The sequence below is a fragment of the Gastrolobium bilobum genome, unplaced genomic scaffold (genome assembly GCF_033153095.1).
Source record: "Gastrolobium bilobum isolate Gb01-03AN ecotype WA unplaced genomic scaffold, APGP_CSIRO_Gbil_v1 utg1951, whole genome shotgun sequence".
Taxonomy (NCBI): Eukaryota; Viridiplantae; Streptophyta; class Magnoliopsida; order Fabales; family Fabaceae; genus Gastrolobium; species Gastrolobium bilobum.
In genome coordinates, this window is record NW_026898281.1 from 57,846 (window position 1) to 71,058 (window position 13,213).

The following is a 13,213-nucleotide window of genomic DNA, read 5'->3' on the forward strand; positions in this document are numbered from 1 at the left end:
ATTAGAGACTCCAAAAATTTGCAACAATAAATCTCTTGGAAGAGATTTCACGGGCATCTATCTCTGTTTCTCAATCACTCCCCGCTTTGCAAAAGATGAAAAATCAGCCATTGAAAGAAGGTTTAGAAAAAAAAAATATCAGAAAAATTCAGAAAATAATCAGGATTAAGAGGCATGTAGTTTATAGAAGATCTTAAAGTCATTGTATAACCGTGCCGGTAGCGTGAAACTCGTGCTAGAAGCTCTAGGATTGCGAAAACACATGCGCCAATTGTGCGGTGGTGGCGCTACCAGCGCAAAAGCCAAGAATCTAGTCTTATATCTGTAATATCCCAAGGGCTTGGAAGGGCAGAGAGTGATCGATAGTGCGAAAGGGTACGGACAATGAGTGACTCATGCCAAATCTTGCAGCCGGGGGTACAAGAATGATATTACAAATCATTGGCTACCAAATTCGCTACCAATCGTAGCAAACTTACACGTGGCAGTCAGTTTTTCCTATGAAAGTATGTCATATGTTAAGAAATTATTGGCTACCAAGTTCACTGCCAATAGTAGAGAACTTCTACACGTGACAATTTGGTAAATTTAGTTTTTCCCGTGGCAGTTTGGTATATAAATGCCAAAAAAATGGCAGTCTGGGCATTGTTCCTCAATTATCAGAACGAAGAAAAAGGTGGGCAAATCACCGACATAACAAAAATGCATCTGAATAGTGAGTACCAGTGGCGTTGACGAAGAGAATGAAGACCAAGCTTGTCCGTGATTTCTGCAGCATTCATGGCATTTGGGAGATCCTGTTTGTTGTCAAATACAAAGGAGCAATGCATCTCTCAACTCAAAGGAGCAAATACAAGACTAAAAATTAAAACAAAATATAAAGCTTCTAAATGCAACAGTTTTACCATCATTGCTCATAAGTTGGCAGTCAGGAAAGGCTATTACTGGAAGTAGAACAATAATAATCAATGGTTATAAAATAATATAGCTGATCATTAATTCTTCGCTCTAAGCAATTTCAGAAACAAACTACTTTTTCAGATGAGAAATTCCTTTTCAATCTTCTTTCAATCAGTTACGTTGTGACGTATTTTGGATTCATGAGACACACACAGAGTGAACACCTTATTTTGTCATCACCAAGTGTCTTCTATTTACCTCATTCAACATCCGATGGAGCTCATCTCTAGCCTCAACAACACGGTCACGATCATTGCTATCCACAACAAAGATAAGCCCATGTGTGTTCTGGAAGACACCTCTATAAAGGATATATATGTGATTGCACCATTCTAAAAATCATTGATGGAGAAATGTTAAATCAATTTAGCATGCAAGAATCAACATGGTTGGCAAAATAAGATTAATATCAACCCATAGACCTTACATATACTGGGTGTAAAAGCCAGAGAATCTAAAAGGAATTGCAAAGTAGATGATAATTACAACAAATTGTTTAGCTAGCTCGTGAATTTTAAAAATGGTCGCATGGATCGAGACTACTCAATACAGGACTGTCGATAAGCAATGGCAACTCCAAAGAGCAACACAAAAATCTTATGAAGGAATCTTCATGAATACATTTATATATATGTCCATAGGCATTCTTCGTTTAACATGTAAATGTAAGCCACAACAGGATAGTGTTCCCTCACCTTGTCATAGGCAAGAAAGCAACCACAGGAGGGTAGATAGTCTTGACTGATAGCTCCCAAAAGTGTAGAGCTATCTTGTATGTTTTCATGTCAAATTCCCCTTATTTTGCTGTTATTTTCACCATTCATATCCACTTTTGTAGTCAGGAGCACTTTTTGCACATTTTGGGCGGAGCAACTTGCTGTAGCGGAATGACTGGGAGCAACTCATTTTAGCGGAACGACTTGAAGCAACCTAGAGCAAAACTACCAAATTTCATTAATTTCGGGCTTAACTTGTTGTTTTGCATTTCAAGTGACCCAAGTCCACTCCAGAAAGGCCCAATATAAATTTGATACAAATGAAAACAGCAAAGAAGAACATGAGGGAAAATGATGAAACCCATATCAGAGAAGAAGAAGAGACCAGAAGATGAATAACATGCAATGCTTTCTTAGAATGAATACCCTCTCGATTACACAGTACACAAGGTATATATACAAGGGTAGTTAACCGACTAACTAACTTGACTAATACAAATGTTGACACATCATCTAAGTAATGACACATCATCTAACTTCATTATCTCTCTGATTACACCCTCCCGCAAGCTGGACGATGGATGTCCAAAAGACCAAGCTTGGAGACAAGTAATTGAAAGGGCCCTGGATGAAGTGGCTTTGTAAAAAGGTCAGCTAGTTGATCCTTTGTGGAAACAGGAAGCAACTTAAGAAGACCAGCTTGTAGCTTCTCTCTGATAATGTGACAATCAAGCTCAATGTGTTTGGATCTTTCATGGAAGGCTGGATTGTTAGCCAGATATATGGCAGACTTGTTATCACAATAAAGTGTAGCAGGAACTGATGTGTCGACTTGGAGATTAGTAAGAAGAAATGATAGCCATTGTATTTCACAAGTTATAGAGGCCAAAGCTCTATACTCAGCTTCAGTGGATGACCTGGAGATGGTATTTTGCTTCTTGGCACGCCAGGGAATAAGAGCAGGTCCAAGAAATAAACATTGGCCAGTAATGGATCTTCTAGTGTCAAGACAAGACCCCCAATCAGCATCTGCAAATCCAGATAAATTAAGATTATTGACTCTTGGAAAGAACAGTCCCTGAGCAGGTGAAGATTTGAGATATCGCAGCACTCTTGTGGCTGCCTGAAAATGGAGTGTCATAGGATTTGCAACAAATTGAGAGAGTTGTTGAACAGACAAGGTGATATCCGGGCGAGTTGTTGTAAGATAAAGCAATCGACCAATGAGACGCCTATAGGATGCAGGATCAGAATAAGCTTCTCCTTGCACACGTTGAAGTTTCAAAGAGGGGTCCATTGGTGTACGGACAGCCTTAGAAGCTAAAAGACCAGCATCTTGTAATAGTTCTAAAGTGTATTTCCTTTGATTAAGAACCAATCCTTCAGGGGAAGTGCTGACCTCAAGTCCCAAGAAGAATTTCAAAGTACCCAAGTCTTTTATCCTGAATTCAGTATCAAGAGAGTGTTTAACATTGACAATCTCTTGAGAGTTGTTGCCAGTAATGACTATGTCATCAACATAGACTAGGATTGCTGTAAAAGATTATCCATTGTGTCTTGTAAACAATGAATAATCGGCATGAGATTGCTTATAACCAAGAGAACCAAGAAAAGAGGACAATCTGGCATACCATTGCCGACTAGCCTGTTTCAAGCCATATATGGATTTGTGAAGTTTACAAATCTTTCCAGAAGCAACAGCAGGTGAACCTGGAGGTGGTAACATATAGACATCTTCATGTAACTCTCCATGAAGGAAAGCATTATTTACGTCTAATTGTATAAGATTCCAACCTCGAGCTGCAGCAATGGAAAGAAGCACTCTCACTGTAGTCATCTTTGCTACTGGTGAAAAAGTATCAAAGAAATCGATTTCTTCCATTTGATTGTATCCTTTAGCAACCAACCTTGCCTTGTATCTTTCTATTGATCCATCAGCTTTGAGTTTTATTTTGTATACCCATTTACATCCAATGGGTTTAATACCAACAGGAACATCCACTAAAGACCAAGTGTGATTAAAATCCAAAGCATTGAGTTCCTTTTCCATAGCATCAATCCAACACTGATGTTGTGCAGCCTGTTTATAATTTGTAGGTTCTACTAGAGAACTTAAGGTAAGGCAATAATGTTTATAATGAGAGGAGCAGTTATCAAAAGTATACACCTTGGAAAGAGGATGCATGACAGATGACTTACCTGGAAAAGAAGATTCAGCTTTGGCAGTAGAGAGACTCCAATGATAATCATCCAAATATTTAGGTGGTTGTGTATGTCTAGAAGATCTTCTAGGATAATGAGGAAGGTCTGATGGAAGTTGGATGTCACTGTTTTCTGTTTGGTTTGGTGATGCTGAAGCAGTATCGGATGTAGGAATAGGTGTCTGATTGAGGTTTGGTGTGATGGTTTGTATTGGTTCAGGTGTGGGAATAGAAGGTGGATGTGATGTGGGATTCTGTTTTTGGTTATCAAAGTCATAATTGACAATTATATCATGTGATGGATAGGGTCTAACATAATTGGTGTCTGGTAATGAAGAATGAAGGAGAGAAAAACAGTCTTCAAAAAATTGTACATGTCTAGAAACAAATATAGACCCTGCAATAAGGTCATACAGAATGTATCCTTCCATCCCAGGTTTATGACCAAGAAAGATGCATTTTCTTGCCCTTTTTGAAAATTTTGATCTATGAGACATAAGTGTAGAAGCATAAGAAAGACAGCCAAACACTCTTAGATCATTTAAATCAAGTGTTGTTCCAAAAAGTTTTTCAAATGGTGAGAGAAATTGAAGTAAAGGAGTGGGAATTCGATTGATTATGTGGACAGAATGAGATATAGCATAGGACCATAATTTGGGATGAATGTTTGCCTGAAAAGCAAGAGATCTAACAACATTTAGGATATGCTTGTGTTTTCTTTCTACAATCCCATTCTGTTGGGGTGTTTCCACACAAGATTTTTGATGAAGAATTCCCTTTTTATGGAAGAAAGAAGGCATGTTGAACTCAGGACCATTGTCAGTCCGAAGGATTTTTAGAAAAGCTTGAAATTGGTTTTCCATATAAGAAATGAAACCTGCCAAATGATGAGCAATCTCTGATTTATGTTTCATGAGTATAACCCAAGTATATCGTGTGTAATCATCAACAAGAGTAAGAAAATATTGATGACCATGTACTGATTTTATAGCATAGGGACCCCAAATATCAGCATGTAACAACTCAAGAAATTTGCTAGATTTAGATATGCTAATTGGAAAGGGCAATTTGTGTTGCTTAGAAAACTGACAAACATCACATGGAACAACATGCTTATTTGGAATGAAACTATATTGAGAAGACAAAGTTTTTAAAACTGTATGAGAAATATGCCCAAGCCTATAATGCCAAAGTACCTTGTCATTAGATTTGTCATTTTGCAATGAGTGCAATATTTCCCTCTGCCTCTGCCATTGGTATTGCCTCTGTTATCAATTGGTTTTCCTCTTCCCATGTTAGGAATATTCTTGAATGCAGAAGCATGAGTGAAAACATGAGATGTGTCTGTTACATCATTATGAACTATGGAACTCAACTTCCTTTCTTGTTGGATGATAATGGAAAAAGCTTTGTTAACAGTAGGAAGAGGATCATTAAGCATGACCTGTGAACTGATATGTTCATATTGACTGTTTAATCCCTTGAGAAATCTAATGACTCTATCTCTATCTCTGATTTTTCGCATGCTAGTGTAACCACCACAAGAACATTGTACCTGACACATGCATTTTGGTAGAGGAATCAGGTTGTCAACTTCATCCCAAAGAATCTTCAACTCAGTGTAATATGCAGCCACTGTTCTATCTCCTTGCTCTAATTTGCAAATATCATCTTGCAAATCTGAGATACGAAACACATCAGCCTGAGAAAAACGATCCTTAAGATCATTCCAAGCATCTTCAGCATAATCAATCCATAAAATCAATTGTGCAATAGATTTATCAACTGATCTCTGGATCCAGCCTATAACAGTGTGGTTGCATCTTTCCCAATCTGAGAAAGTTTCATCAGATCTTGAAGGAATTCGCATAGATCCATCTATAAAGCACAATTTATTCTTGGAACCGAGATCCATTCGCATAGCTCGTGACCAGGAGTGATAGTTCGATCCATGCAAAGATGGTGAAACAAGTATGGTGGATGGATTTTCACTAGGATGAAGGTAGAGAGGATTTCTTGGATTATTGAAAAAATCAGAAAATTGAATATGATCCTTTTTTGGATTGTTTACCTCATTGAGGTTCTGGTTTGGATCTTGGTTATTGAGGTTTTGGTTTGGGTTTTGGTTATTGAGGTTTTGGTTTGGGTTTTGGTTTTCTGTTTGGTTTAAATTCTCCATGGTTAGATGCGATGCAGCCATGGGAGAAGAACTTGAATCAAAAGTAGCGGAAGATGATGGATACCAGAGCTTCAAGCTCTGATACCATGAAAACAGCAAAGAAGAACATGAGGGAAAATGATGAAACCCATATCAGAGAAGAAGAAGAGACCAGAAGATGAATAACATGCAATGCTTTCTTAGAATGAATACCCTCTCGATTACACAGTACACAAAGGTATATATACAAGGGTAGTTAACCGACTAACTAACTTGACTAATACAAATGTTGACACATCATCTAAGTAATGACACATCATCTAACTTCATTATCTCTCTGATTACAACAAATCTAGAGGGAAAAAGAAGAGAAAATGACGGGGAAAAAAGACAAAGAGCATACAAAAGCTGAAAAAGTAGAAGGAGAGAGAAAAAGCATTGTAGCATTGTTGTCCTTTGTCTGAAAAAGCAACAATACAGCCAAAAAAGCAACGGACAAACATAAAATGAGAACAAAATATGGGAGACAAGTATGGATGGCCTCTTGCACGATTTTTACAGCTCCTTAATAGCACACACTTTAGCAAAATGGAGAAGAAAAAGAAAAATAACCCATATAACCAAAGCTGAGCTGGCAGAAGCGACGTCCCCATCAGGAGCAGAACGTGATCCTAATCGTTGGATCAAATCAATGACCAAGACAACACCTTTGAAGAACTTGTGGCTTATAAATACGAGAGAAGACACAATTGTAGGGGTCTTTGGGTAGTTTCACCGTCTTCTTCTTTGTGCTGCTCCAGACCATTTCGTTTTTAGTTTAATTTTCTGTTTTATGTTGTTCTTTGTTTTTCTATTGTATTGCTCCTTAGTATAACTGAGTCTTTTTAGTAGGCAAGGGTGAAGTAGATGCATCTCTCTTTGTCTTAGGTTGAACTTATTATATAAATCTATTTTCTGTAATGGAATGTGTGATGCTTCTGCACTAATGCTCCTGGTAGTGTAAAACATCCATGCTAGTGAAAATCATTGACAAAACGAGGAATCTCTAGAACGAGGAGCATCTATTGTGTGTAGAGTTATTCCGTAGCAACTTCTTCATGTTGCCTTAGGAATAAGAGGCAAGCACAATCTTCCTTGGGTCTTAATACAATAGAACTCCTAAGGTTGTTTAGGGCATAGGGATATACAATAACCACATTAGATAGTAAAACTTGGTGTTAGAGGAATCTGTGTCCAAGGCAATGAAGAATACCCGAAGCAAAAAATACATTTTTAGGAGTAGATGGAGTTTTAGGAATGACCAAGGGGCGAAAATACCAACCTTAGCCTACGATTTTTTTTATCTTGAGCCAAATTGTTTTTGTGTGTCTATTTTATTTGTTACCATCAAGGAAGCACGGACACTCCAAAAAACAGAGAGTGCCGTGTCTGACACACACCGACACGCCGACACGCTCAGACATGTTCCGACACGGTGTCCGACACGCGGTCAACATTCCCGACATGTTGACCATTTCGACACGCGAATTTGATTGTGTTTGACACGTTCCGACATGCTCAAATGACATTTTCGTAAAAAAGTATTTTTGAAAAAAAAAATATTTTAAAAAAAATAAAATATATTAATAAATCTTTCACCTGATCATATCAATTTATTTATTTTTTGCCTTTTTTCCCCCTTAAGTAGATAAGAGATCATCTCAGCATCATTGTTGTCAATTTCTATTACGTTCTTGCTGTATCTCCTTCTCTCTGATCTCTCTCTAATCTGGTATGATCTCTCTATCTGATATTATCTCTCTCTCTCTCATCCCAGTTCCTGATTTTTTTATTAAAGCTTCCACCTTTATAACTAAGGTTAGCAAAAACGAGTCAACCCGTCCTAAATGAGTCGGGTTGGGCTGGCTTAAATGAGCTGCCAACTTGATTCAACCCGACCTGATCCAACCCTAACTCAAACGAGCCAGCTCGCGGGTCAAACAGCCAGCTCGCAGGTTGGCTTTTTTTTTTAAATTAATAATTCGAACGGGTCACTTTCTTTCTCGTTCTTTTTTTCCAACCCTAAATTAGCTAATCTCTGGCTCTGCCCCCTTTTCCCAACCGAACGGTTGAACCCTGCGACTGCCCTTTGCCTGCGACCATCACCATCCTCGGACAACCGAACGGAAGAACTGTGCGACCATCACCATCACTAGTTCACGGTAAGGTCTTGTCACTTTGTTTTCTAAATTATTTTCGAAACTATCTGGATGCTTTCCGACTTCCGTTATTTTCAAGTTGGAGGTATTCGATCATAAAGCTCGTGAAAGAGCTGGACTTATAACATCTACTCTTGGTTCACCAATTCCTGTACAATTGTGGCTTGATACTGCTATTTAGGTAAAAAATTATAGTGTCTTTACATCTTCAAAATCCATCTTTCAAATCCGTTTTTTTCCTATGTTGCAAACTATAATAGCCCTAACCTAATTAATTAGTAAATTAAATATGATTGAATAATTAAACATGTATTAGTGAGTAAAAATTAAGTATAGGGCTTAATTAAGTGAATTGGGGTCACTTTTCGGGTAAAAAGTGTACTCTGTGAAAATTAAGGGGTATAAATGAGTGTAGGCAAAAGTACCCAAAATATAAAAATATAAGTGAAAATATTCCTAGAAAAATATTCCAGACTTTAGGGTAAAGTTTGGTGTTTAATGGAGTTAAATAGATAGACGAGCTAATACCCGCTCAAAGCAACTTAACTTAACTTAAGTGGCTATAGAATAAAAAGAAAAGACCCAATTCCCTCCCATTCCCGTCGACTAGCAGAGAAGAAAAGAAAGAAAGGAAGAGAGGGAGAAGAGGGAAGAAGAAGGGGGAAACCCTAGAGTGAGCAAACCTTAGCCAAATTCATCCATTCCAAAGCCTAAATCACTCCAAATCTTCCCCTCTTCCATAATCATACCTCCAAAAATCCGACCCTTAGGAGAAGTGAGGGATTTGTTGGCTTCTACCTCCTTGGAAGCTTGAGGAACCATCACTCCTTGATTGTGCAACCATTGGTGGTAAGATTCTACTCCTTGAACCTTATTTTCTTGGAGATTGCATGATTGGGGAAGATGATGAATAGTGCTTAGGGTTTTAATGAAAAGTTGAGTAAATTGCTATGTTCTTGTAGAATTGAGGCTTAGTGTAGGTTGTGGAAAATGCTAGGAAAGATAATGAATAGGTGAAAATGAGCTTAGATAGTTGTATGACTATACTTTGAAAATTGCAAGAATATGATACTTGATTGTGGGTTTTCTTGCAATTATGATCAATGGTTTGGTTGAATAATAATTATGTCCATGTGATGTCTAGGATTGAGGCATTTGGACCAACCGTGAGTGATCAACCATTGGAGCAAGCTATGGAGCTTGATTAGCTCCTTGGAATAGGTAAGTTCATATCTCGTTGTAGTATGAATTGGATAGCTTGGTTGATGATTATGTGATAATCTTGAATGCAATATGTTGATTTCATTACATGTTGTGTAGGTGGTTGTTTATAAAAGTGAGAATTGTAATTGGTGAAGAACAGAGGTTGAACGGAAGCTTTAAGGTAAGCCTTCGGACCTTTAGTGTAATTCTCTTTATTGTTCCACCAATCCCGGAATGGGTAGTGGTTGTGATAGTGTATATAAATGCAATGAAATAGTTTAATGCCTTGTTATACATATGTGTATGCTTTGGTATGGCATAGGATGGTGTTTCCCTATGTTGGTATGTTGCATGACGATGCGTAAATCATACTTGGTAGTTTAGCTGGCTAGTATGACTATTTGCATCTGAGTATCCTTAGGACAGCTTGAGAGCTCGAGGGATTTCTCCTGGAGATGTTGTTTACACACTGCATGGATATGTATTTATTGCATTATTATTGTTATTGCTATTACACTGTGATTGAACTATGGGGTGGAGAGATGCTCCAAGGACCCCTGGTTTACTATGATATATTCGTATATCTCACCCCGTATTATGGGGACCCCCTTTCAGGTAAAGATGCTGCAGGAGCCTCTGGTGGCAAGTGGCCTTATTTGGATTAGTAGTGATACATGACGATGCTGTCTTTTGAGATTATACATGTTATTTTGTAGTTCACATGTATAGGATTGTTCAAGAAGGAGTAAAAGTTGCAAATGATGCCTTGTCTCAGATTAGAGAGAGTGTTCAATATATAAAAGGCTCAGAATCAAGAATGATCAAATTTAAGGAGTGCATTGAACAAGTTGGTGGTGCGAAAACTGTAACTGCATTGATAGCAGATGTACCCACTAGATGGAATTCCACTTATGAAATGCTTAATCGTGCTCTCAAATTCAGGCGTGAGTTGGAAATTCTCCAATTGAGTGATAGAAATTACAAGTATTATCCTTTAGAAGAAGAGTGGAATAGGTTGGAAATTCTTTGTCGGTTCTTACAACCATTTTGTGATATCACTAATTTGATGTCTGGCACTTCTTATCTTACTTCTAACTTGTACTTTCTACAAGTTTGGAAAATTCAGCGTGTTCTCATTCATATGAGTAATGATGAAGATGTGGTTGTAAGCAACATGGCTAATAAGATGATGGATAAGTTTCAAAAATATTGGGAAGAGTATAGTGATGTGCTTTCAGTAAGAGCTGTTCTTGATCCTCGGATTAAGTTTACTACATTATCTTTTTGTCATAAAAAGATTGATGCTTACACACATGATGACAAGATGGAAAATATAAAGGCAAACGTGTATAAGCTCTTTGAGAATTATGTAAACATTAATTCATCAACTACCATTGATCAAAGTCAAGATAACACTCACTCTTAAAGTCAAGGGTCAATGGAAACGAGAGGATGGAATGATGAGATCTTTGATGTAAGTTCATGTTTAGCAAAAAGCTTCAATTATGTTATATCATATTTATTTTCACGCCTTTATTTATATGCATGTGCTTACTTACTTCAATTATTATGTTTTTGCACTTCTCAAATATGATAGGAATTGTTCTTGCATAATCAACAACTTGCAATAAATGCTGGAAAATCTGAACTTGATGTTTATTTAGAGGAGCCTATATTGGTTATTGACAACTGGAATAGTTTTGATGCATTGCAATGGTGGAAGGATAATAGTTGTCTGTTTTCTGAATCTATCATTAATGGCTCGTGACTTGTTAAGCATTCCTATTACCACTGTGGCATCTGAATCTGCTTTTAGCATTGGATCACGTGTGCTTAACAAATATAGAAATAAGTTGTTGTCAAAGAATGTTGAAGCTTTGGTATGTACCCGCAATTGGTTGGCTGGTTTTGATGCCAATGGTAATTTATTTATTTTCAATGCAATTAAAATTTCATTTTCATTTGTCATTGTAACCTTAATTGACTATTTACATTTTATGGTTTGTGTTTTGTAGATGATGATGATGATGATGAAGATGGTATTTCCCATATATTAACTTCTTCACGGGGATCTAATGGTCATGAAACTTTGTAGATGATCTAATGATGATGGTGTACTTTTGGATGTTTAGATTTTGATATTGTTCTGTATTGGCCATGGGAACTCATAGGACAATTTTTATTTTGTAATGTGTTTGTCTACTACTATGTTGGGATTTCTTAATTTATTGGTTATGTTTTATTAGTTACTGTATTTACACCATTATCCATTAGACAATCAATAGTTTTGGCAGTGTTGATAATTTTATGCAGTGTTGGAGAACAAATAAGACTAGTTCCACAAAAATCAATTTTTGAGCCAACCCACTGGCATCATTTCGAGCCAACCCACTGGCATCATTTCGAGCCAACCCGTGAGCTTTTTTTGTGAGCCAACCCGCGAGTTTTTTTCCGAGCCAACCCACGAGCTGATTATCGAGCCAACCCTAACCCAACTCGGGTTGGGCTGGGTTGGGTTTTCTGGCTCGTTTATTTTTTCGAGCCAACCCTAACCCGACCCGATTTTACGGGTCGAGCGGGGTTGGCCGTTTTGCCAACCCTATTTATAACGTGTTGATGGGTATTATTAATTTAGTTTCATTTTTTTGTTAAATTATTGAATATTAAATTAAATATACGCTATATAAATTAAAAATATTATTTAATATTAAAACGTGTCCCAACGTGTCAAAATCCATATATTTTTAGGATTGACGTGTCGGAGTGTCGTGTCACGTGTCGCGTCGGTGCTACATAGGTTACCATTCCTCATTCGACTATTTGATCTTTACTTTCTGCTTTGCTCCCAACTAACTCGTGCATCTCATTTGTAATTAATTTTTATTTTAAAAAGCTTGTTTTACAATTTATCCCTAAGGACGATAATATGGGGCTCATGAAAACTAGGGGTGTTCGCGGTCTGGATTGGATCGATTTTCAGTTTTTTGAAAATCCTAAAATTTGTTTTATGATTATTGTGCAAATAACATATTTTGTATATATTGACTTTGTAAATTTATTTATTTTGAAATACAAAAGCATCAGTAAATAATAATATGGTTTTTTTTTAGCGATAAGATATGAAGCCCTACACAGATGAAATTTTGTTGATAAGATGTGATTAAGTTTTTTCTAGGGTGTAGTTGATGGGTTAACATGTCTTGGGTTTAAAAAATTTTGGGCTATGATTGGGGAAAAACCCAAATAGGTAGAGAAAAATTAATATATTGGATCGGTTTGGATTGGATCGGTTTTCATCAACCCATCCGAAAATCGATCCAATCCAATTAAAATTTGCGGATTTTTTTTCGATTTTCAGTTTATTCGGTTATCGATTTTTCGGTTCGGTCACCGCAGTTTGAATCGGTTGATGAACACCCCTAATGAAAACCCCATATTGCTTGACATGTGTGCTGTTGCGAACTCGACAAGTGCACTTATCGTAAAAATAATAGTGTTTATACAGTATATTCAAAGATGGCCCAGATATTTGTTGGACGATATATTAATATTGTTTTGGGAAAAAAAGTGATATTATATATCTGTTGGCTGCTTGAAAAGTTTATATTCAATCACTACTATTTTGCTGCTAAGATATCCATTGCATTTAATATAATTTCCTAACGACGTGCACCAGTATAAATAAGAGATAAAAGATAACTACATTTTTTTTAAGAGTTTTATTAATTTTATGTTAAAAAAGATAAGTTGTCTCATGTTATAGAGATAAATTTGTGA

General features: G+C 36.9%; 1 protein-coding gene across 1 annotated transcript; it reads left to right on the plus strand.

Annotated features, from left to right (window-relative positions):
* Window positions 1–10,157: 10,157 nt before the first annotated feature.
* Window positions 10,158–10,849, plus strand: LOC133314463 (zinc finger BED domain-containing protein RICESLEEPER 2-like). The gene is made up of 2 exons (XM_061515945.1): window positions 10,158–10,775; window positions 10,841–10,849. Exons 1-2 carry the CDS (start codon window positions 10,158–10,160, stop codon window positions 10,847–10,849), a joined length of 627 nt encoding a protein of 208 aa, XP_061371929.1.
* The last annotated feature ends 2,364 nt before the right edge of the window (window positions 10,850–13,213 follow it).